Consider the following 25,993-nt stretch of genomic DNA (forward strand, 5'->3'; position numbering starts at 1 on the left):
ACCTCCTCCCCCCCCCCTCCCGTCTGCCTTCGTCCCCTGCATTTCTATGTACACTGTGTAACCCAAACATATGTCTCGTCTCGTTTTTTTGATTGCTATTATATGTATCCGGCCGTTTAGTTCAGCTGAACTTTGGCTGACGCAATCATTGACTATATGGTACGGGCAACAACAAACAGATGTACGCTACAGAGCCGTCGTAGTTTCTTTCAATATGTTTCCGTCCCTAAATTCATGAGTAGAACGAAAGAATTGGGGCTTGTGTGGTTAAAATAAGCCATATGAAAGTGCATAAGTTTATTGAGACTAAGTACACAGGCAAAATCGACGTATACTGTCAACGTAAAACAATTTACTACTTCGTAGTACTGCATTTCATACGATTACACCTACTTGGTACACTCACTTCATATGATTACACCTACTTGGTATGGATGCTAATACTGGTCGTCTTGTTAAAATAATTTGTGTAGTAAATTGAAGAAATAAGCAACAAATAAAGCGAACATTAAGCAATTAGTAATTAAACATCATGAAGATAAACCCTAAAAACTTACAATGGTAATTTATTAGTAAGTTAGGGAAAAAAGGAAGGAAATTATTATTTTCTTGAGGTATCCGTAGTATGGCAACGAGCCAAGTTAATGCATGCAAAATCCGGCCGGCTAGATGAATGACTAAATTTGAACGAGCCAAAAGATCCGCGTGTCCAAGGTAGTACGACTAAACCATTCAAGTATCCTAGCAAACTTCTCTGATTTTGTATCCATTGTACGACGGTAAGAAAGTACATTATTTTGCTCTTAACTGCACTGTGTAATGATACGCTAGAACTCGAATGGATAAATTGTTTTCAATTTGTTTCGATTGCTTTGATGGGCTTTGTCGACGCTAGTTTGTTTATGTTTATGTATACGTTAGTGTGTTGTGGAAATTCTTCTGCACGTGGGTATTTGCAGTAACTAGAAAACTACAAGTAGTAGTATGATATGCCTGTTTTCAAAACTACTATTAATCGTCATCTGCGTTTGAAATTTATATTCAACACTTTTGCATTCGATTAGTAAGCGTGTTTAGATTACTTAGTTTCTGTTCATATATTTTACATGGCTATGAAAATTAGAAAGCAGGTCTCGTCTCGTACTAAAATAATGCATAACGTAGTAAGGAGTGTTTTGGCTGATGTAATACCGTGCATATGGTCGGTCTAGCGATGTGATACGTAGTCGGATCCGTGTCTATATTTAGCACAGTAAAGTATATTGTAAAATCAAATCACGCCTATTGTGGGGGAAGGTCCATTACCACAGACAACAGATCATAATGCAGGCCTCATATTATAATTGTGTACATGAAGCTGCAATTGTTGAGCACACATTTGAAATGCCCTTTTTTGTATTTGTATTGTAATAGGTAATTTCTGCAACTATTGTTAGCAATAACATGCACTTAACATATATATTTATTTTGGAAAGAGTGAGGGTATGCGACTGTTACTTGGTAGGCCTACAGGCAAGAATTAACCTCTATATAGGTTTCCACAATAGTTATCCTTTTAATTTGTTAAATTCTCCCAGTATCAAACATACTGTAATACTGTATTATTACTGTATTAAATTAGTTAATTGAATAAGTTCTGACTGTATTATATTTTCTCTCTACAGGATTCACAGCTGTAATGTAAGATTCCTTGAAGGTGAACCACTTGCAACATACAGCTATAACAAGAAAGGTGTACGTTTTAATTGATTTCCGATCGAAAGAACAGTTTAAAGATATTTGATAGAAGATACTGTAAACAAAACGAAAGAAATGGCTGAAAAAGCGGATAATCCGCAAGCATCTGCTTCAACTAAAAACGATGATTTGGTCACCTTAAAACCTAAAATATCCCTCTTCAATGGGGTAACTATCATTGTGGGGGTCATCATTGGCTCTGGTATTTTCATTTCCCCCGGACTTGTCCTGAAGGAAACAGGGTCGGTAGGGAGTGCTATGCTGGTGTGGGTGTTTTGTGGAGTATTTTCCATGGTTGGTGCGCTGTGCTATGGAGAACTGGGTACAATGATCACCATGTCCGGAGGGGACTACGCATACATTTACCAGGCCTTCGGATCTCTGCCTGCATTTTTGCTGCTATGGGTTACGGTTGTCGTCATTAGACCGACTGCCCAAGCTGTGGTTGCCCTCACCTTTGGCAATTACCTCCTGCAACCTTTCTTCCCCGATTGCGAACCTCCACTACAAGCAGCTAAACTTTTGGCTGCTCTCTGCATTAGTAAGTATCAAACTTAATTGTAATTACAGTATTTTCTCCAATGAGTCAAACCAAATTAGCATATACTTACTTCACTTTAGCCTTTAAAAATGGTAAATTGATTGTTTTCAGTTCGTAGTGCAGTACACCTGCAGTACTTGCTGTCAAGCAACTTGTTAACAAGAGGCAAGAGAGCAAATAAACGATTAAAATGTATCTAGAAACGTACTATAGTCGAATGAATAAATAAATAAGATTCAAGATGCAAACATACAATGTATATAATAGAATTGGGTTTCTTTTTAGGGTCCTTCCTTTCACAGCTTGCCATGCACGCTTAATGTTGTAACATAAACACTGTATTTGTAAATAAGTTTTAAATACTGGTTTTTTTTCCATCTGTATAGTAAACATACAGAGTAACATTAAAGTACACTAAAAACATATACAAAAAAAAAAAAAAATGAAGGGGTGAAAGATTTTTTGCATGGCCTAATGATCTTAGTGTGCAGAAGTTATTCTGAAGTTGAAAACATATGTTAGCAACGCATGCAACACTGTCAGGTGAAGAAAAAAAAATCGGTCGTTCAATGTCGTGAATGAATTGTACTGGAAATGTGAACATATGGTGGTGTGGTTGGTACACGTTATCTCTACATATACTTACAATATGTTGTTATACCAAGGTCATTGACTGTGATTGTTGCACGGTAGGTTAATTATATTCACTGTCTGTAGAATGTACAGTATTTTGTTTACTAGGAGAAAACAAGTCAGCTACAGTAATTGGTTTGATGAAACAAATGAAACTCAAAGCAAGTTTATTATTATTGTAATATAGCATCTGCAGTAGCCTAAAATCCATAGCATTTAAGTAATATTCTTAAATTGCATTTCCTTTCCTTTGTTTTTATTTATTTAATTTATTTTTTTGGCATTTCATTTCCTTAAAAATGTGTTTACTGAAATGTTTACTTAATTTCTAACTGTAAACATGTGTCAGCATGCTTGTTAAAGCAATAATGTGTAATGTGCAGGCATGTCTACTAATAAACATAACCCGTACATTTGAATATTGATTTAATAGGCACTACATATGTACAGTGCAATACATATGTAACTGTAGCTACATTGTTAAGAATTAGAAATGGCAATAGTAGATAATCTACTATCTGAAGTAGATAATCTACTATCTGAATGAATAGTAAATTACTCCTGCCTAAATAATAATTAACATACTGTATGTATGACAGTACGCACATTATATACATTTTGTACGACATCGTGTTGCAGCTTCTTGATACAGTAATTTAATTTACCTTACTCTGACGATAATTTGATAAATTCACTCTTGTCGAAGCTTGGCTTGTATTGATCGCTCCTTGACACAACCTTGTTTGAGTTTGAGGAATGGGCCTTGTACAAATTCAGATATAATTCACTTATTTTTAGACTTGCAGTTCAGTGTATACTGTATGTGCTTGGACCCACAATGCATGTGTACTGATTATCAGGCAATATCTTGTACATTAAGCCCTTCATTTGTGCCCACATTAATAGGTTTAAACTCTTTGAACCCCCCCTCCACCCCACCCTCAGAGCCTGGGCCTCCCTTCTGTTCTGTTTAATTAAAATGAAGATAGTGAATTTTATTTTAAGAAGTTTGACATTGATCTGTCTTTCACATTGTACTTGGATGTAGTTACCAATTTGAGACTTGGCAGTCCTTACTGTACAGTGTACCTCTGTTTCAGTTTATTTATGCATTCTAGCTTTGACGTCAGAAATAAGTTAGGTTATAGGCCGTGCTATAGTCCTGGATGCCTCACATACTTTTGTCTTACGCAACAATTCCTTATTGTGGCTATAAAAGTCACATATGTGTAAGGTCTCTGGAGAAGGTTCATAGGTGAATGACAGAATTTTAAGATGTTGAAATTTTATTGAATTCAGGAATCAAGAGTAAATATTGAAAACTGTATTTGTGGTGAAAGTGTTGTATTCATCCACATGTACCGTAGACTAAGAATAATACTGCGAGATCCCTGCTGTGTAGTACTCAGATGTACAGTATACTGTATGTCCTTGCATTGCAGACACTGACTGATATACAGTAGTACTACAGTCTATGTAAAGTATGACGTAGAGGGATCATAGATGAGATGGTGCCCGATTAAATACTAAGTACTATCACTGTATATGGTTCACATGTTTTGGAGTTGCTTTGACAGGAAAGTGAGAAAACTGTTTTTGCTGTACATAGCAACAAGCTCAATGTTTGATCTGCCACACATACAGTATATACTGTATATTTTGTCTTCTAACCAATAAGGCTAGGGTTGCAGTACTGTGCGTGTCTTTCTAAAGAAACAATTTTGACTATTAATGGAATAATTGTTGACTTGGTGGGATGAAAATATGCCACTGTTACCGTAAGACTGTATAATGGCATTTTATTTTCCACCTGACTTTAAGTATTGGGTGCTGCTTTTTCAATGTTGTGGTACATACAGTACATGCATACTTTTGCATAGAGTAGCAAAGCAGCAATCTTTGACATGTGACAGTGGTTCGCAACTTAGAAACAAATTTTGGAATTTTGAGTTCAAACGTTCCAGTCTTATGGATACTACACTGCTAATGTACAGCATATCTCTGTTGTGAAGTATTTACCAAGTGGCACGCAGAACAAATATATATATATTTGTTTGTTAATAAACTTCAAATCAAGGTTCTTGTAAAGTGATTATTAAGCGATAACACAGACAGGCCTGTACAAAGTTGTTTTTAGGATTTTGAAACTGAATTACACAACAAGCCTTCTAAAGGGTCTATTTTTTTTATTGAATTTATCTTCAGTACACAATATAAATACAAAATGTCTGCATACTATTGTGTGAATTGCAATTTACAGTATTTATTGAATTGTAATGCAGCAGCTAGCGTAACCATAGAGACAGTCAAGTTCATTTTGCTGCTATTTACAATATTAAAGCAGGTTCTTTATATCTAGGTTGTTCATAAGTTTGAAGTGTTTGAACAAAAAGTAATACACTGTGAAAATTTATGTTAGCTATTGATATAGTTGAGTGGATAAACAGCATTGACATTAGAAGTAATGAAACCTAGCATCTTAGATAGTAGTGCATGGCGTCAAACCATGGGGGGCTTCCATAAGGTGATTCTTCAATCGGGAAAAATCCAAGGTTTTCCCATCTATTATATGGTCCTTCAATTGAATAAAATATCACAAAATGAGCTAAAACTGAAAATTGGATAGCCACACATTGTGAACTGTATAGTATATTTTTTCCTCTGCGTATGCAATTAATTAATCTGTACAGTGTACTGTTCATAAAAAGTATAAGTACTTTGTAGTTCTTTGTTGCCAATATAACTATGTACAGGCTACAGAGATACACCACAGAAAGATGTTTAAGCAACATATATTATGAAATGCTTGACCTTGACCAGTTATATTATTATTACTCCGGTATTTAGCTCATAATCCACAAGTTCTATGCGCTTTACAATTAACCCTGGTCATTGGTAACTTGTCGCACCTACACACCAAAGTGTGCACAATTCAAACAATCTCTCCTGGGGCACCACAGTGCACCACAGCCACGTGTCCCCCGGGGAACTTCCCATAGGGTGCAGCCACAAACCGGCGCACACAACTACAAGTCACCTCGAAAGTCCCCATTTATACACCTGGGTGAAGAGAGGCAATGGAGATAAAGTGCCTTACCCAAGGGCCAAGGACACAACGCAGGACACAGGGCTCGAACCAGTAATCCTGAGATCATAAGTCCACTGCCTTAACCACTTGACCACAACACCCTCACAGTTATACTGTAGTGAACATGGATAAACATTGCCCTTCTTGCGAAGACATCACTTCTTTGTGACGCGCGTATTGCCTATAATTGCTAGGAATGTAGAATCTTCTGTCGATATTAACCTGCAGACTGACTGCGATACCTTCTGTATCATGTGTAGGTTTTCACAAAAGTACAGTTGACAGAAATACTTGAATAATCCTCAATATTCCATGTACAGTAGGCCAATAAGTACATTCAAAAGGAACCAAAATTTATGCTGGTACATGGATTTGCCTTTGCATTATCTTGAGCCAACAATGAATTCCCTTTGTAAAGTTTACTGCCTTCTAGCAAGAGTTAAAAAGTTTTTGTTTCCGATCATTTAATGATTTTCATCGTGAAATTTATGTAACCACAATTTTATTGGCTTAAACTAGATCATAATCAGTACCTGCAGAAATTGATAAAGAGTTTGGCTTATCTATGATTGAATAATCTAATTGATATGAAACCTGCTCTCAATATGCAAAAAAAAAACATATTCAAATGAGTTGGTTTGTCTGTTTGTGTGAATGACTCCTACAACTATGCATGTTTTTTAACATTTTTTGGTTATACTTAGTACTAAAAGACTCAAGTAGAAAAAGTACACAAATTAATATTAGATTAGACTATACTAAGCTACAGTACAGTACTACACTTTTACTCAATAAACGTTCAGTGCAGTGGCTGTCAATTGATTTAAGTGTACACTACAGTACAGAAATACTGTGTACATAGTCTAGCTTAAAGTTGAACAGGTGTGGATATTTACATTACAATACTAGCATATAGACAACTTAATAAGCAAATATACAGTATGAATGTAGGCAGACAGCTTGTACAGAGAATAAAAACATGTGCAAATTTGCATACTGTATGGATCATGTATACACATACTGTGCTTAATTGTACACATGCTATGCATTATTATACAGCAAGAAGACATTTCCATGGGTCTGTGGGCTGATTGGCATCACATGCCACAACATATTCTGGTAATTCCACTTTAGTGCAAGATTATTTTTTTTTTTTAACCAAATATAATAAGACAGTACAGTACTTTTTAGAAGTCAATGGCAGTGCCCACAAGAACTGTAGGTAATTAAAACATAATAGAGCCAAACACTACAGCGCCCTTCTTTTTGTTGCCAGTCTTTTTATTACGTGGTGCTCAGTAGCTAGCCTACTGTAGGTAGCATGGATGAATTATTTTTTACTGTGGGTTAAAACAAGCTAAAGCTAAGTCAAATAAACTAGGACATTTGCACACCTATGGTAACCTTCGATCTGGAAAGGTTACACAAATTATTGTCCTGGCCACATAATTAAGGCGGCACTGTACACAGCTGTGTTACTTCATTATTTGGCGTAGTATTTTGCCATGCAACACTGGATAAATTATTCCCCGTAGCACTGTATAGGATAGTACAGTACCATACAGCACAGGACTGTACTGTACAGCACATTACAGTATTGAACAGTTTAGTGTTTATTACTGTATAGTACAGAATAGTGTACCCTGTACAGGATAGTGCATTATAGCTCGACATAATTATGCAACATGGTAATAGTCTACTTTCATGGCAAAGTTCATTTTGCTTCATTAACTATCATTAGTTTGGAAAGCTATCACTTATAGGAGAGATGTTTCTAATTTTGTTTCTGTTAATTTGCTCCGATGGGGTTGCGGATGATCCCTGTTGCCTTCTTAATTAGCCAATTAGCCAATTGCATTTGTTTGGGTTCTACAGAACTCGACTTCCTGTCAAGAAGAATAGTAAACAGCTGCCTTTGTCTCAGTACCAAACCATATAATGCATTGTCCCGCAAGAATTTAACAGACAAAGCGTGATTTTTGTTTTTTCTATCTTTTTTGTCTCTTCGTAAAGATAACCATACCGTACAAATTTGATCAACAGTAGAATCCTAATTACGATCCTACTGTTGATCAAATTTTTTTTCAAATTTAAAAAATTGACAAAAAGAATGTCAAATTTTAACCAACTCATGATACTATATACACGTATGTTAACATACATGTACATTAGTATCATGAATTGGTTAAAATTTGACATTGTTTTTGTCAACAACAAATTTAAGAAGAAACCTACAAGAAGGAATCAAGACAAGTTTGACGATTGTAGCTTGGTCAAATGTTTTTTACTATCCCTCAGGTTTGAACAAGTACATTAAAAATGTTCTGTTGAAATGGAAGCCATTTAGCCAATGGAACTTTGGAAGCATATTAGAACTTTATTTAATTTACATTTTAATTACGTTTCACACAAAACTATGGATTGTTTACTCTGTAGACCTACGTATATTTTCCTCCCCTCTTATCTCCTTCTCCCTTCCTCCAGCTTCTTCCTCATATTTATAGTTCTTTAAATTGTATTTATTTGTATTTCTAGTGTACATGTCTTTGATCATTTGATCTGTCTGTACCAGTCTTCTCATGTTTATATTTTTACTCTGTAAACATTTCCGCAAACGTGTAATTTCCTGCTTGGGATTTAACATCTACTCACTAAGTACAACACATATATTTACATGGTTAAATATGTACAACATAACATGATGCAATGCCATATGATTTAAATTTCAAAGGAATTTGATTAATTTGGTCAATAAATCGTTAATCAATCGATATTTGTAGGGAGAAACATTATTACAGTTCTCTTGCCTCACTCCACTCCAGCTGTAGTGGGAGTTATTTATGTTTGCCTCACTTCTTGAACCATTCCATAAGAGATAATTGATAGCTTAAACAGGAAGTCCTCAATTCTGCAGGGATACCAGCATCTCAAAGAGAGAGGAAGACCATTGTTAAATTAGTCAATTTGTTCTTGGAGACTATAACCAGGCTGTGTCATTGATGGATCATAGAAACTGTATGTAAAGTACAGTGCAGAAGTACTCTAGCCTTAGCCAGCACTGGAGTGTCCTATCACCATAGAATCAGACCACTCTTTTATTTTCTCCTGGTCATCAGAGCGTGGCTTCAATAACATTTTCAGGAATTCTGACTCTACTTGTGCTTGTGTTATTTACAGTATGCATCCCCTGTTACAGTCCCAACAGTGCAATGACACTAGTGTACAATGTGTCACTTTTCTTGGGGGAATTGAATGTTGAGTATGATAAGTATGACAAAAGTATGCGTCTTTATGTGTCGTTTTATTGTATTTACTTAAAATGGTAGACTGGGTGTAAAAGAAGAACCGTATGGAACAGGGCACCCATAATCGGTAAAACATTATACTATGATGAAAATTTCCATTTAATTCGGTTATTATTTGGTCGTAAAATGCCCCTAAAGTATGATTACATGTAATGATATTGTAGTACATAAGTATGATCTTGTACTGTATTCTAAACTGATGAATAATAACCTAGACCCATGGAAATGAGACGAGGAGGCAAGTTGAGGTAGAGAGGGCTAACAAATGATAAAATCAGGATGACAGAGTTGTAATAGTTAGTATTTAAAAGTGCAAGAAAATTCTTCGCTTAATTACCTGTCTCCTCACAACTATGGCACCTTCATTCTAGCATAACTATGCAGTACAGTTTCTGTGGTAAGATTTGCCTCTACCATCATTTTAATTAACCGACTGCTACTACTGTACATTACAATTAACCATAGTTCAGGTCTTCCCTGATTTAAAGAAAGATAAACGACAGCTTGGGCTGGATATAAAGGGCACTCATGCCACTCATATTGTGCATTGTAAGGGCATTTCATAGCAGATTGAACGTTTATAATCTAATGCTATATAACAGAGGTAGGTTAGACTCTTGAAGAGTCCTCTGTGATGACCTCTTTAAAAATAAGTATTTATCAAGTATAGGTCTACTGCTTGGCCTGCCAGTTATTGCACAGACTGAATGTCATGGAGTACCGTACATACACACAGGGTATACATACAATACTGTACAGTATCTATGATCAGATTAACACAGTGGATATCACAGAAAAAATGTGCTGCATGTTTTTGACTTTGGCATTTACATCACTCCTCTCTCACTTGTCTCCTGTTGTAGAACTTTGCCATAAATTTACCAAAACTGACCAGAATCTTATTGACTTTCACCATTTGTTCCTCTACCTGTTACTTCCAGTATAAACCTTGGTTTTCATGTTTACACAGAATGAGGTGACCACAGAGGTGACCACAGTGGTAAGGCTGTATACATTATAGGCAAAGGCTTGTTTAACAGAAAGAAGGATACTGTGGACCATTACAATTTATGGCCTACAGAGTGGAGACTACAATAGTCTTTTGGGCTCCCAAACAGAATCGTGACATCACAAACAGTTTAAAAGGTTCCTTTATATAGCAGAATGTTGATATATGATCCAAATTTTCAGTGGCATGACAGTGTTTTTTTTTACAATATTTTTATTGGGCATAATTTTTTTTGGTACAAACAACATTGCCAGGTGTCTTTCATTTCTCAACCAAGGTCTTTTTTTTATGATGTAAACCAAAACAATTTTTGGGGAAAGTTTTTGTGATCCAAACAAATTCTAAAACTTCTATGTATTCAATTCATACTAAAACAATGAAAGAAATCGCAGAGGACTGAAAAATATTGGATTAGAGAATAACAGACAAAACTGTTTGTTCTTGTAAAGAAGTTCAACAATGTAATTTGTTCAGCAAGTTACGCAGTTTCATACTATGACTGTACTAATACAGTAACGCCCACTACATCTCTCTACATATGATCTCTTTGTTGTTTCCTAGCAAAGACGACTGTCTTGTTCACCTTTAATTTCCCGCCATTTCTTCCTTCCCCCATTCAGTAGCCTGAAGAGTGGTCTATTCTGTTTGTCTCTGATGATTGATTCATCAATGGTGTGTCAATCCATTGTGCAGCATGTACTGTGCAGTGAAGGATATTTTGCTTGCATGACTGACCCAGTTGGTGTATTCTTTATCGTTCACAGCAAGCAGAACATCAGATTAAAAAGTTCACAAATCAATGCCTTCAGTGTTGAAGGACATCAGAGTGTGAATAAAAATAGTTTTTCATAGTCATGCATGGAATTACAGTGTGAAGGCAGATGTTTTCCCCAACTTTTTTTTTTAGGACCAGAAGGGTTCAATGCTTTATTTCAATTATCAATACAGTTCAAATGGTTACTACTTTTATGTGGTGTGTGTGTGTTACTGCTATACCTGTACTGTGTATATTTAGGCGCAGGTATATTTTTGCACTACTGTGTACATAGTGAAAAACACAATTATATGCTACATATTCTGTTGCTCCCCGTATCAGATCTGCTACTTATCCAAAATATATAATTACTAGGCTCATCGTTTGTATTAGAAACAGCTTCTAATGCAAATAAAATGCATTAATGTGAAAAATAGTCAAATGATAGCACCATTTGCGCCTGAGTCACTTTACTTGTTGGAAAATCCCCAAAGGAGAGAGGAAACCCCTTAGACGCATCCCCATATAAGTGTTATAGTTTTGGCCCCCCCAAACAATTTGCCTTGCCCCCTAATTGCCCCCCCCCAATATTGCCTTGGCTGTTGCCACCGCTGCATTCATGTAACCAGTGCTGTACAGTACCATACTGTACTTCCAATCTGAAAGTTAAACCCTCCCAGTCTGAGTCTGTCCATGTACTCATCTTCTTTAAGTTAATCATGTGTCAAACCTTAACTGATAAACATAGATCTAGTGTACAATTGAACTGTGTTTCAAACAATTAGCAATAACTGAAGGGCCTAGTACCTGCATTATTATGACATCGACCTCCACTAGTACTATCACTTCTCTACATTCATTTCTCGTCTGTTATGATCTATATACTAGATCAGAAAGAGGTCTTAAGTACTCTTTATCAGTTAATAGATCTGTACAATGTGTGAAGTACTTTAGGTATCCTTGCATGTGATCTTCAAGGACAAGCTGTTTACAGTATGAGTGAATGCAGTGTAGTGAATTGACATATATCGAGCTGTGTTGTGAATCTACAGATTTAATTCACTCCTCACTCACCTGTCTTCTTTACCTACTACGCACACCTATCTACTGTACCCTAGCCTAATAACTGGTAACATCACCCCAATGACCCCCCTATCAGTAAGTTTGTTACCTGAGCTTCCTTAAGCAAACAGTCTTACAGGTCGATCTTCAGTAGGCCTATATGCCTTAAAAATCAAGAATGTCTTTATTCAAGTACTTTCCTGACCTTCCAAGTTATTTCCAGTGGTTAGGGAGCCTGACATTGACACCTACTGTATATGAAAAGGGGAGGAGACATGGGTAGGAGGAGTGCAATCAATAGGGGGATACCCCTCCGTATATAAAAGTTGCAATTTTCTAGTAAAAACTACTGTATACAGTATATATATACAGTATGAAAAGCATTAATAGTGCAAAATGTTTAGTTTGTAAAGAAACAAAAATCAGTATCCAGCTACTTTGTATTTTCGGGGGGGGGGGGGGCTACAATTTGTTTTCACCTTTCACATAAACTGGGAGAAAGAAAGACCAAACAAGTTGGGTATTGCTCCTCACTCCATGACAGGGGCCGATTGAAATAATGTACACTGCTTAAATACATACTTATAGTTTTACATAATACGTGTAGTCCCTGAACTGTTATCTTTATAATGGGTAGTAGTGTCTTGTTTATCTTTGCTCATTTTAGCGATGAAGTCCCTAAACTGTCATTTTTATAATTTTTATAATTGGTATGATAGTGTCTTGTTGTCTTTTCTCTTTGCAGCAATACTGACTTTTATAAACTGTATGAACGTGAAATGGGCTGCTAGAGTACAAGATATATTTACGGTGGCTAAAGTTTTAGCTCTCATAATCATCATCGTTGTTGGATTATACAACATGATGTTCAACGGTGAGTGAAAAGGTTTGAAGTTTTCGACAATTTTATTCCCTGGGAATAAAGAGAAAAGAAGTGATTACGATGAACTTGGATACATGCGTTTGTATCTTGTTAATTGTTTTTCCCCCGGTAAATGTAAATAAATTGTTTTACGCATGCTATAACATCATCCATCATGTTAAAGGCAATAGTAGATATGAAAATTGATCTGGCAGGCCACAATGAAACATTGTTGCCAATCCACTTGCCTCAACACTTTAGGATGTATCCACTCAAAAGTGGACTTATTACATTATTTGTTCAAATATAAGATCAGAAGGTTTTAAATGTGCATTTTTCATATACTATGTTGGAATAACTTATCACCAGGGGCCCAACTGTACCAGAAGAGGGCTAGGGAATAGACCAGTTGGAAATGGGAGAGGGAGAGGGAGAGAGGGGGGGGGGGAGGGGAGGAGGAGGAGATAGGAGGGCAGTGGATGGGGATGGAAGGTTGTTACTTAATCTGGCCACCTCTTTTGGTAAAAGAAAAGATTTCTGCTAATGCTGTTACCTTTTTGGATGTTAACTAAGAATAGGATAGATCTGCATATAGTGACAGATTTTGTGTGTTCTTGCAACAAGAGCTAATTTAGCTTTCATAAATAATGAACATTAATTAAGAAGAATGAATGAAAGTTGTTATACTGTATTTACTTTGCTCCTGGCTTTCCTGTCTCCCCACAACCTTAGCAATCTCGTTCTATGGGTGACCTTTTAACACTGTGCACCCTCTGTGCCCCAGACCTCTCCGGTAAATGCCCTTATCATTCTCCCACCCTCACTTTAAGACTAAAAGAATAGTTTTTGAGCCATTCTCTATACATTAATGTTCACAGGAAGGGTAAGCAGTTTTGAAAATATGTTTGCTAATACCAGTACAGATGTGGGAAGTTATGCTGTAGCCATCTATGGTGGATTATTTGCCTATGGAGGCTGGTAAGTAAACTGCAGATATTTATTATGATCTTAGCCCAAATTTCTCTTTTGAAGAGGTGCTTAAAAAGTATCCATGACAGAGTACATTGATAGCAGGCAAAAGGAATGGGAAAATGTTGAAGAAAGTTGCATTGCTCCTAAAACAATGCAGTGAGAAGGAGGGTTGGGGTGGGGGTGGGGTGGTGGATGGAAGAGTTTCAAGAGTGGGGGAAAGTTTTTCACTTGCTCATTTCTAAAATGACAAAATAACATAATTTTCTTCGTACCTCTCTCACCTGTCTCCAGTCGTCTTATGCACTTTGCTTTTCTACCTGACCGACTAACTAGGGTCATGTTTTATAGACTTGCGCCCTATTCCATACCCCAGGCTCCACCCACTCTCTGTTCCATGCGAGTCTACCATTCCTGCAGATCAAGAGCCTTCTCCGACCTCAGTGAATCTGTAGACACCATTGTGAAACACATCTAAGTTTCCTTCGATTTCTAAATTTTTGTGAACATTGTGATCACATGAAGTTTGAATGCTTTATTTGCATACGGCATACTCACCACATGTATATGACAGTATATATGCTACATTGCCAGTGGCAATCAACTATGCAGGTAGTTGGTATGTGGCAATGTAATTCACCTATTTGGTTGACCAAGATGGTTCACACTGTTGACCAGTAAGTGCTTCATATTTCCAATATATTCTTCATATACAGTACGCTTTTGATAATCTTTTGTGAGTTTCTCTATCATGCACTCAGGCCATCCTCCTATCCCCCCCCCCCCATCCCTCAGGGCTCACTTGTTAGCTGAAGCTTTGCAGTTTGGTTTAGAAACAACCTTGACCTTTCTTTACAGTAAACCATATTGAACCATTTTGGAGTACAGCCAACACAATACCTTCAGTTTGTTCTCATATGTGTCCACAATCTGTTGTTTTGCACTTCCTACTGTACATCTACCTTTTAACTGGTAAAGTTTTATTAGATCTTACTGCATCTGCCAGGCATCTTTGTCAAGGGCTACTGTACCTATGCTGGAAAAAATAGCACAATTTACATACAGACACACACACACAGATATATGGGAATCCTCTCAATGTGGCTAAATGTCTACTTGAAACAATGGCTACTTTTCTGTGACCCCTGTTGGGTACCCAACTAAGTTTTGACCTCCGATTTGCCTCCTTAAACATTCTTTAGGCCTAATATAGTAACTGGTTCACACAATGACAGGGCAAACATGACAAAATTAGTTAGTATCAATAAATAATATGATTGAGTGGTACAAGGTGTGGTATTTGTAGTGGGGAGGGGGGGGGGTGGAGTGGGTTTGAGGGGGACAGGGAGGGTACAAGCATGGAAGATGGATGTAAGAGCAGAAATCTAGTGAATATCAAATTTTAAAAGGGACAGATTTTTTTCCTGAAAGCTGTGGTCCTGTTATAGCACCCATAGTCAAATCTGCCCAAGTTTTAAATTAATGCCAGCAATCTGTTTATGTAATTCACGTGAATACTGTCTTGTATTTGGCGTACAGTGCATTTCAACTTGGCATGCATTTCAAGTTTTGAGAGGAAAAACATGCCTTTTATTTGCCAACTTTTATGCAGTGTTATAGGGTTGCATGTGTGCACACCCAAAACTGTAGTTTAAACACTGCTTCTCTTTTGGGGTACAAAAAGGTAACAGGAAATCATAAGCTATTATTTCTCACCATGCACCTGGGTAAGCAATCATAGCAGGGAGAACTTTTAGGAAAGGGTCAAAGAAAGTGTATAATGTGGAAAAGAAGTGGTTTGATAGTTGTAGCACTACATACATGTAGGGAGAATATGTAGTTGTAGCACTGTAGGGAGAATATGTAGTTGTAGCAGTACATGTAGGGAGAATATGTATTTGTAGCACTACATACATGTAGGGAGAATATGTAGTTGTAGCACTACATTTAGGGAGAATATGTAGTTGTAGCAGTACATGTAGGGAGACATAGTTGTAGCACTACATACATGTAGGGAGAATATGTACAGTAGTTGTAGCACTACATTTAGGGAGAATATTTAGTTGTAGCACTACATGTAGGGAGAATATGTAGTTGTAGCAGTACATTTAGGGAGAATATGTAGTTGTAGCACTACATACATGTAGGGAGAATATGTAGTTGTAGCAGTACATTTAGGGAGAATAAATGAGAAAGGGAAAGAAATCTAGAAAAATATGCAATCCATGTTTAATGAGAGAAATGTGCACTGCAAAGAAGAAGGGGAGAAAAGAACTTTTGGTGGTAGAAAGAGAAGGAGGGGTCATTGGCAGATGGTCATCGATCGCTGAGGTTGTGAGTAGACAGGTAAGCTTGTCACTCGTAAGTTTCCAAACACGGTAAGTTTTGGGATATCCGCCCTGTGATTCTGTGATTACTATTGTTCGGTTGAACATGGTTCTTAAACCGCAGAAGTTTGTGTAACTGTAAGAAGTAATCAGATTTTGGTATTTTGTCATCTTTTGCAGGAATTATCTTAACTTTGTGACAGAAGAATTGAAAGATCCCTACAGGTAAGGATTATATAATCGCTGATGTAAAAATTTCACCTTTTTCTGTTGGGCAGGGGTAACTTACTTAATGAAGGGACACATTTGCTGTTTATGATGTCCAATTTTGTGGCACAAATATTTCTAGCTGTTACCATGAAGACTTTTTGTTACACTTTGTAAAGTACCTAGTCTTTGTACACTTAAATGTGCAATCCCTGTTGCTCCTACTTTTGCCACCTTCTCTCCCTTAGAGCTGAAGTGGAGACCTGATGCATATGCATGACAATCCTTAAACACAATGCTTAGATTCTAAAACTGTAGCCACTGAAAATTGTTAAAAACGATACTGTCAGGCCTAGAACCGTACAAGTTTAGGCACTTGCTGGAAAATGCCAGTGCTTCAAAAATCTACTAGCTAACTTGAAGTTCCCATCGAGGGCTTTTTCCTGAACACACATCAGTTTATACTGTACTTGATTTTCATTTTCAGAGAGCCTCGATAATATTCACTGATAAGAAGCAGTAATAAATACATACAGGGCTTATTTTCGGTACGGAAAATCATGCCACCGATTCTTTGACTGACTTGTAGATTGTTAATGGACTTCATCTTGAGTTTAAGTTCTTAATATATTCTGGTGAAATATCAACCAGTTGGCATTCAGCCAGTGAATATCCCTAATTTGAAGGCCCGACTGGCCCTTCCTCTCTCCAAATTGATCACTTCTGAAACGGTGTTCATATGTAGTTATTTTAGGCTCAGTGTTACTGTTCACAGCACAGTGACCTCTAGTAGATGATTAAAATACCGATTAAAAAAATGAATATATAGGGATTTGATTGCACTCAGAATTGATCATGATTAAAAACAATAGCACTTAATTACAGGAATGAGTTGGATATAGTCTCCATTTCTTGTTGGAAGAAGTAATTGTAGGTGCTCATGTCTGTAGAACAATTACTGTAGGTGTGAGGCTGATTATAAGTAGGCATGGTTAGGAGAGAGTCATATCCTGTTGTGCATGTTCTCTATGTGTTTTTATATCAAGGACTAGAATCGTTGCTGCTGTATTAAGGGAAGTGAAGTTAATAGTATTATTCCAGAGATGATGACCACACAAATGATGCATTATGACTGGGCTCTCGGGTGTTTAATGTTACGAGGGATCACTGCACTCTTTAATACTGTGGCTGTTATAATACAGGCTGTGGATTTGAATAGAGATTTACTACTAATGAGTACACTGTGAGATAAAACTGTGGACAAGTGTCTGTTAGTCTGTAGTTAATGATGTGTGCAACTGTGTAACCATAGTCCCTGTTTCTCCACCTCCACCTTGCTCTTACCCTCTTCATACTGATTAGGTCTCATTAAATTAACTTGTACTATGTAAAGGTTTATCATATTTAGTTGTTCATTAATTTCATGTTTTTCAATAAATACCTTATTAACCTTCCACTGCCGATTCTCTGTTCTTGCAGAAATTTACCGCGTGCTATTCTGATCTCCGTACCCATGGTTACAGTCATCTACGTGTTAGCAAACATTGCTTATTTTGCAGCCATGTCCCCAGCAGAATTGTTAGCTAGTCAGGCTGTAGCAGTAGTAAGTATCCAGATACAACATTTCCTTTGGTGGAACATAATCAGGTGAAACCACCCCCCCCCCCCTCCCCCTCTCCCTCTCAGACACAGATACACATTTGACTTTATGTACAAAAGTGGCATTATCTTTGAGTCATATTACATTTTGGACTGGTTCTTGCAACCACTCATCAAATACCTGCAATTGACCCACATTTGTCTGCAACATCTGCCCAAATGTTTTCTTCAATATAAAAATAAATTACTCCTGGAGTTAAAAGGTACCCTATCTTTCTTGAAAAACTTTTAATGCATGACCACCCAGATACAAGAACATTCCTTCTCTGGCAGTCACCTGTGAATTGAGTTTAACTGACAGTACCTGAAAGGCCATGTGTTGGTCATCACTGCCTTACTACCCAGCATGATTGGACTCTTCTAAAACTGCACTCTATAGGAATCTTTTACGCTGCCAGAGTATCGGTGTACTCATTGTATATGGGCTGCTACTGTAACATGTGCTATATCAGTAACTCCTTAATAACACATGCACGGACTAAACTTTTAACTGTACAGTATAGTTTATTGCCCAGTTTTTGCTCTGGTAGGCTAAAATTGATTGATGATTAAAAATTGAGCTGATTCAATCATGAACAAGGAAGTATTGAAAGAATTTATTGCAGTTCTATCTTGATTAGAGGCAAAACAAATGAAAAGCACTACAGCATATGGCAGGCTCATCAGATTTTTTTACAGGTTGACACAAAAAATGACATTTGAAAGTGTTCCCAAATCGTTAATCGTAACAGCAGTATGAATAAGGTTGTGACATGACAGATTTAATTTGCCTCCCACTTGTAAACCTTGGCTGGGACTACAAACAGTACCTACAGTATTAGAACACTGTACAAATCAACATACAGTATGTTCAATGTACAAATCAACATATGTTCAATGTACAAATCAACATATGTTCAATGTACAGGTGTTCTTATAAGTCCCCAGGCTCTGAAAAGCTCTTTGTCATCACAGATTTTGATCTGTAGAATATTAACGACTGAAATGTGGCTGATAAAATGTCCATGATGTTGTTTTGGAATATCATTCTCACAACAACACAATGTAGTTTATTGTGCCCATCACCATACTGGATGACTCTTTGTCATACCTTCTGAAAAGCAAACATAAACACATCTGGTGCGGCTTGTGTAACTTCATTTCGGCCTCTTGGCTTCCTTATCCCTTTTCAATAGACATAGGTCTCTACATATGGAAAATAATTTCATATTTTAATACAAACCTTTGAGGTGAATGGTGTTAAAAAGGAGATTACTTTAATATTATTACTGAATGGGAAATTCCCCTTACAATAATTCCTCATGAAGGGAAGTCAGTCCATGTTTATCATTTCTGTCGCTGCTGTAGTCTAGTGTGACATGCAATATTTTGATATTAATACCGCCGTTCTTCCTCGTGACATGTAATTTTACACCCCACTGTCTGTCAGAGAGTTGAATCTCAGCCCTCAACCACGAAGCAAAATCTAACAAAAGTTTTCTTCTCCCAAAAAAATTGTGATTTTTGTTGGTGAGCTTCATCCATTGTTTTGTCTGATTTGTTAACCTTTTTGCATCAGGGCAAATCCATCCAATTTGTGGATCTTTGCCAAACAAGTGTGTGTTCTCTGTTTCCATGGTGAACACTATTGTATGCATATTTAGAGATGCACTCCTGTGGTTTGAAGGAAGAGTATTCTTCCTTGGTAACTCTTTTGTCGAGCTGACCCCATGTGACTTTGAATCAGTGCCCGTTAGATCATACCATCATCCAGTCCATCGGATTTGGGTTGCCAAATGCTATTTGTTGTTTCATACCTTTCCGGCAGACTTCGAAAAAAGATTTAATCCATTTCACAGTGATTCCAAGGGATTACATTTATTTCCCCAAAATATTTCCTTTGTAAGAGATGATTTCTTAGTTAGATAAATATTGTTTGGCAGTCTTTGTATGAACTTTTGAACCAAATGCACTATACAGAACTTGAAAAGTGATGTTTGCTTCCTTTTACCTGATCCACAACAAGTCTCATGTGCCATGTTAATTGTCTTCCTTCTGTCATATGATCAGTTTTCTGAGGTGATTTGTGCATTGGTGGATACATGACAAAACACTCCATTTAATTTATTCTGTGTTTTTTCCTTTTCTTCATTTGAAATCATTCCAAAAGTGCAAAATAATTGAAAATAATTGAAACACAAATTAGAGTAAAATCAATCAAAAGGTGAACCATCTTCAAGAATTAATCTTGATAACAAAAGTGAGAGAACGTGTTACATATTTATTCTCGTGAGTGTCTGGTAGGATCCAACTGCCAGGCGTTGTGTACGGTATTCACAAGTATGTATTCACAAAGGGTTATTGGAATATATTTGCCGTTTGTTTACAAGATGTGCCATCCTCGAAAGGTATGAAACTTTATAATTGCTCCCAAATTTTTCCCCAGAATTTCATAATCCCAGACTCGTCCAAGTGTTTTCCAAGATCAAATTGTGTACACCGTTGGTTAACAGTGACGACGATGTCAAATTAAGTATTGGCCATTATCTATGAGTGATGATATTACTCAGATTGAGGGTTTGGACTTGACCCATGGGTGACCATTCTAGTATCTTTATGGGAACCCTTTACCAGAGGTACAGTACGTACAAAATGAAACTTGTATAAGATAAAAGTTTTCACTACAATGTACTTTAATATCATGAATTTATTGTCCTGATCCTTGTTATTTTGTTTCTCAGACATTTGGTATAAATCTCCTTGGTGTGATGGCATTCATCATGCCCATCTCTGTTGCTCTCTCAACCTTTGGTGGAGTCAACGGACTACTGCTAACTGGGTCTCGGTGAGTATGGCGTATTGCTGCCTGGTGTCCAGACTGAGAGAGACTTTCCTATCAGAGAGTAGCTCTTAGGATTTAGTAGAAGGTATTGAATGTTGGTGGTGGGGGTCAAAGGGTGGGGGGAGTGGAAGTGAGTTAGTGAAGAATGGAGGAGGGGAAAGGGATAAGGTGTGTGTACAGTAGGAAAGCCTTGTGGGGAGGGAAGGGGGAGGGGATTAGGAATGAATGGGAGAGGATGAGAAGTGGATGGGAGTGGCTCATGGCAAAGGTAAGGAATCAGGAGTTGGTTGGAAAGGCTGGTGGGGAAGGAAGGGATCAGAAGTGGGGAAGGGCTGATGGAGAGATAAGGGGTGAGGACAGGGTAAAGAAGGCTGGTGGCATGGGGAAAGATGCTAGGAGGAATGGGGGAAAGATGTAAGAGGAATGGGGCAAGACTGCTAAGGAACTGGTAAGCACCAAGTCTTAGGAAAACACTTTTATTCATGTTTTTGTTTTGCTTTTTTGTATGGTTTGTTGCTTGGATCTAAAGAGTTATACTCTGGAAGGCTCTGACCCGACTCTTCCCCATAACTGGCTTATAATATTGAACCTGGGTTAAGATTGGTTTGGAGGGTTTGTACAGAAGGGAAAAATAAACAAATGAAAAGTGTCTTGAAGTAACCTCCTTTGAAAAGCGTCTTGAAAACAAGAAATTTGCTTACAAAGTGACTTTGGACTCTGGGGTCACCAACAGTGTTTGCAGGTCAAAAATTGTGTGATATCTTGTCTAGATCTGTGAATTTTGTCTATTGCAGCTGTTCATATCACAGCCGGGGTGTTGACTATTGAGGGAGGGTAATCTCAGACAACATTTTCTAAGCTTTCGACTGTTCTGCACTGTTAGTGTGAAACTTGATACCAGGATAATTCAACGTGTCATTTCTTGTTTGTATGGTAGCCGGTTACGTACAAATATTTCAGACTTTGTGGTGATGGGACATGCTTGGATGCGATGCACCCAATGACGCAACCCATTGATTGGATGCCTCCCATCAAGAACTCTATGAGTGCACAGGATTTCAAAGTTGTGGAGGGGTTGGTTGGGACACATTCCTATTTCCCCAGACTAATTTAGGTACAGAGGAATGAACCTATATTGATGGGCCTTAGGCAGATCCAAAATTTTACAAAAGCAGATTGCAGATGTGGGGTTCGTTGTATATGACTCCTATTGTAGGGTGGTCTTAAGGTCCTCTCAGTTAGCAAAAAGATCATAAATTTGAAAGGTTGAATAGTGCACTCTGAAGCATAGTTAGATTATAAAAGTAGGTCTATAATTGGGCCTAAATGCAATGTTCGCTGATAAATTTGAATTTTGAAAAATCCCACTGCTGAGCATCCTATCCCACCACCCCACCCCACTGCAGCCCCCCATCCTACACCATCCCCAAGAGTCGAGTAATAATTTAACAATTTGTAGTATAACCAGATTATAATGGAAAAGTAAGCTTCATGGAGAAACTCTTGGCAGTAAACCTCTGCAAGGCTAGGGAACTGCCTACCTGCAAGAAAGGGACCCTGGCATATTCACATGCATGCTGCATGAGTCTCCATAAACTATGTTGTGTTTTTTTCTTCAACAACCCTGAACATTTTGTCTTTTCAGTCTGTACTTTGTCGGAGCTCGCATGGGTCACTTACCTCAGAGCATGGCTATGATCAACGTGCAGCGAAAGACGCCGATGCTCTCCTTGGTGTTAACGGTGAGGATAAACAGATTGATTGATTGATCGATTATTGCTAAAATTGAAAACCACTTCCTTTCTTCTGGTAAGTTGGTGTGATTATTACATTGGTTGCTGACACTTTTTGGGAGCTGTTCTTGGCTGTGGCTCGACCTGTACATCAGCACTGACAAAATTCTTGTAAAATTTCCCATTAATGTCGATGATAAGTTAAAAGGCAATCTTCACCTTTGTGTAAAACAAGGTAAACATGTTCCTTCTAAAGCCATGCCTAGATGATACCTGTGATGTACCAGTGAGTACCTAGATGAAGCAATGCCTAGATGATACCTGTGATGTACCAGTGAGTACCTGGATGAAGCCATGCCAGGATGATATCATTGCTGTAAGGTCAACCAAATTTAGGACACTACGTTTTAGTACTGTACGAAGTAGCGGTATATGACCCTAGCTATGAACAGATTGTTTGATTGCACACCTACTTGATCATTAGCATTTTTACTGTGTGCTTGTTCAATATTGATCCCATTTGATAGTTCCCACCAATATATATATAGTTGGTTTTGATAATGTGACAAGTTCTGATAACACTTTTATTTCCTTTTTAATGAAGGACACTTTTTATCTGGAAGTACTTATTGACTTTAGATGTAAAATTGTTGCATCGTTTAGAGATTGGGGCTCAAGTCAAGGGCGGTATATGTTAGCAGATTGATTTGATATGATCCTTTGCGTTAATTTAGATTGTTTTCGTTTAGTGCTGAAATCATTCAGTATTAGTATTCTATCTGATAAAAGTACTTATCTTATTAGGAACGTGATATGATAAAGCTTAAATAATGTGGCTTGCATTGGTAGATTATTTTAGAGGGGGGGGGGAGTGATTAGATCCTAAAAAGAGATAAATGATATAAATTAGCAGGATAAATGTTAAGAGATAAATGATATAAATTAGCAGGATAAATGTTGTTCATATTTTTTAGTTCAATGAAACCTGTATCATCTAGACACTTCGAAACAAGAGGTTGTCCGATTATGGAAAAATTACTGATAATGAAATGTTGTGTATATTTTGTACACTGCAGCTTACCACTTTTAATCAATACATAGCATAGCTTCTTGAGAAAGAACAGTATATGAAATCTTGTGTAGTAACATGTCCACAGTCATAGCTTTCATATATGAAGTCACTGCCCAAAAACATGTTTGGTTGATCCCAGTCATACAACCTTCTTTGTTTGGTTACCCTAAATGTACTTCACTCCTCCCTTACCTGTCCCGCCACAACCTCAGCACCTCATTCTACCGTGCCTAAACTGAGCTGGTAACTTTTAACACTTTGTACCCTCTATGTCCAGACACCTCTGGTCAATGCCTTCCCTTCTCATTCTACTGTACCACTCAGACGTATGTTTTAAGCTCCGATTTTCTATTGTTTTAATTTATTCGGAACTGGACTTTTCAAGGCCTTTTTTTGTGTTTTGGAAGTAGGAATTACTTTCTGAAATTGTCATGCACAGCTCGATTAGTATCCTTTACATTTGGGAAGGGCTTTGGGAAGGAGTTTGCAACAGCATTTTACCAGGACTTGTTTAGCGTATTCAGGGTACGGGTAGCAGTTCCATGAATTGATAGCACTAGTTTTCACCTTCTTCGTTGTGACTACCCTCCAGTGGTGGATGTTGTGGCCTGGGGTAGGAGTCTACAGGCAGGAGGTATCCCCTCACGGATGTTGTGGCCTGGGGTAGGAGTCTACAGGCAGGAGGTATCCCTCTCATGGATGTTGTGGCCTGGGGTAGGAGTCTACAGGCCTTTAAAAAAAAATAAGGAAAACGAGGATTTAAATGACAAAAGACGTTGTTAATGGACTGCATGTTTATACACATTTATGAATGGTTGGATTTTGGAGGAGGATATTGCAGGATTCGTGAAGAGATTAGTTAGATTATCTCTGTTAATAATGCACATTTTTCTTACGCTTGCAACTTTAAACTTATGAAGCCCTTGAAGCGCTTCTTTCAGAACTCTGTTCTTCCGTGTAGGATCTCTCTCTTCCGGCTGATAATTGCTTCATTCTCTGTGTTGATGCTGTTATTGCGTATTAGCAGTTACACACACATTTATCTGCATCCCAGCCTGAGACTAAAGAAAAAAAACTTCTGAGGGAAGCCAAAGACGACAAAAAAAAATAATATTGCTACCAAATGAATGGTGGAAATTTGCACAGAGAATTGGTCTGTACGATTAAAGTTAGCATCGTGTGCAACAAGGATTTCATGGATTTAATGTTTAAATAGCACCTTCAACGTTTAACATTAGAGCACTTTTATAGTTGCTGAGAAGTTACAAATTGTTTGCAGTACATGTGTAACATTTAGGTATATATCAATATTTATGTTTACATATTTACATTGACTGAGCTATTGTGATCTGTAGGGAAAGACATACAGGCGAAAAACTTTTCAGGTTAACTGTAAATTTAGTTTTCAATTATTTCAAGCCTGGATAGCATAACTTCTTTATGAAAATTGCCTCATACAAAAGAAATAAAATTAAATCCAGCAATAGATCTGAAATTTAGTGCACACAAGCATTGAATGATATTAGAAAGAATTAAAACATCTTATAAGAATTTCTTTGTGAAGGCTAGAAAGTTGACTATTCTGTGACCTTTGACCTTTCCTCAAAGTGATTGGCAGTATAAAATTTTGATGTGTATATATTTCTGTCTTGGCTATATGTGGGAGTCACTAACTTATCAGTTTAGTGATATGGATAAGATTGCGATAACAATTTATAATTGTTTCTGATTGATATCTGTCGTTCAAAATTCAAACAATTCAATCAAGTTTCTACAGAAATAGAATTGTTTATATCACAAAAGCATATTGACATAAATGAGCTGATATGATGATAGTAATCTGTATGTAGAGTTTTATCTGTGGAAATTGAAAGATAAGATATTGGTTATTGATATCAAACAGTTATTTGTGCTAAACCCACATGACTTTAATTTGTTCAGAATCTCACCCGCCTTTTTATTTGTTTGGGTTTTTTTCTTACATCTTTCTTGGCACGATCCTACACGTTTAACTTCAGATGTGTAGGATGGATCATCAGTTATTAGTTGGTTGCTGATTTACATATGAACAGGTATAAATATAACTAAATTGAGACTAGGCTTGTTGCCAAGACTGATAGCTTCTTAGAATAGAGGTGGGAAGTTCAGGTGGACAGGACTTGCCAATAGTCTTTGAATTTTAGCTGACACATGCCATTAAATTAGACCTGCGTA

At 37.3% G+C, this 25,993-nt stretch overlaps 1 protein-coding gene across 3 annotated transcripts in view; it reads left to right on the plus strand.

Moving 5' to 3' along the window:
- Positions 1–634: 634 nt before the first annotated feature.
- LOC139959049 (large neutral amino acids transporter small subunit 1-like) overlaps positions 635–25,993 on the plus strand; it is a 50,296-nt gene continuing 24,937 nt past the window's right edge. For 2 of the 3 annotated variants that reach the window (XM_071956590.1, XM_071956600.1), the window contains exons 1-8: positions 635–779; positions 1,665–2,278; positions 12,875–13,003; positions 13,870–13,969; positions 16,468–16,512; positions 17,974–18,097; positions 20,874–20,977; positions 22,620–22,716. In XM_071956590.1, the coding sequence (XP_071812691.1) occupies positions 1,813–2,278; positions 12,875–13,003; positions 13,870–13,969; positions 16,468–16,512; positions 17,974–18,097; positions 20,874–20,977; positions 22,620–22,716 (1,065 nt within the window). In that variant the 5' untranslated portion in view covers positions 635–779; positions 1,665–1,812. Of the gene's footprint in view, positions 780–824; positions 946–1,664; positions 2,279–12,874; positions 13,004–13,869; positions 13,970–16,467; positions 16,513–17,973; positions 18,098–20,873; positions 20,978–22,619; positions 22,717–25,993 lie in introns of those variants that run through there. The other variant, XM_071956609.1, reaches the window with a different exon arrangement.

This window comes from Apostichopus japonicus, chromosome 3 (assembly GCF_037975245.1).
Source record: "Apostichopus japonicus isolate 1M-3 chromosome 3, ASM3797524v1, whole genome shotgun sequence".
NCBI classification, from domain to species: domain Eukaryota; kingdom Metazoa; phylum Echinodermata; class Holothuroidea; order Aspidochirotida; family Stichopodidae; genus Apostichopus; species Apostichopus japonicus.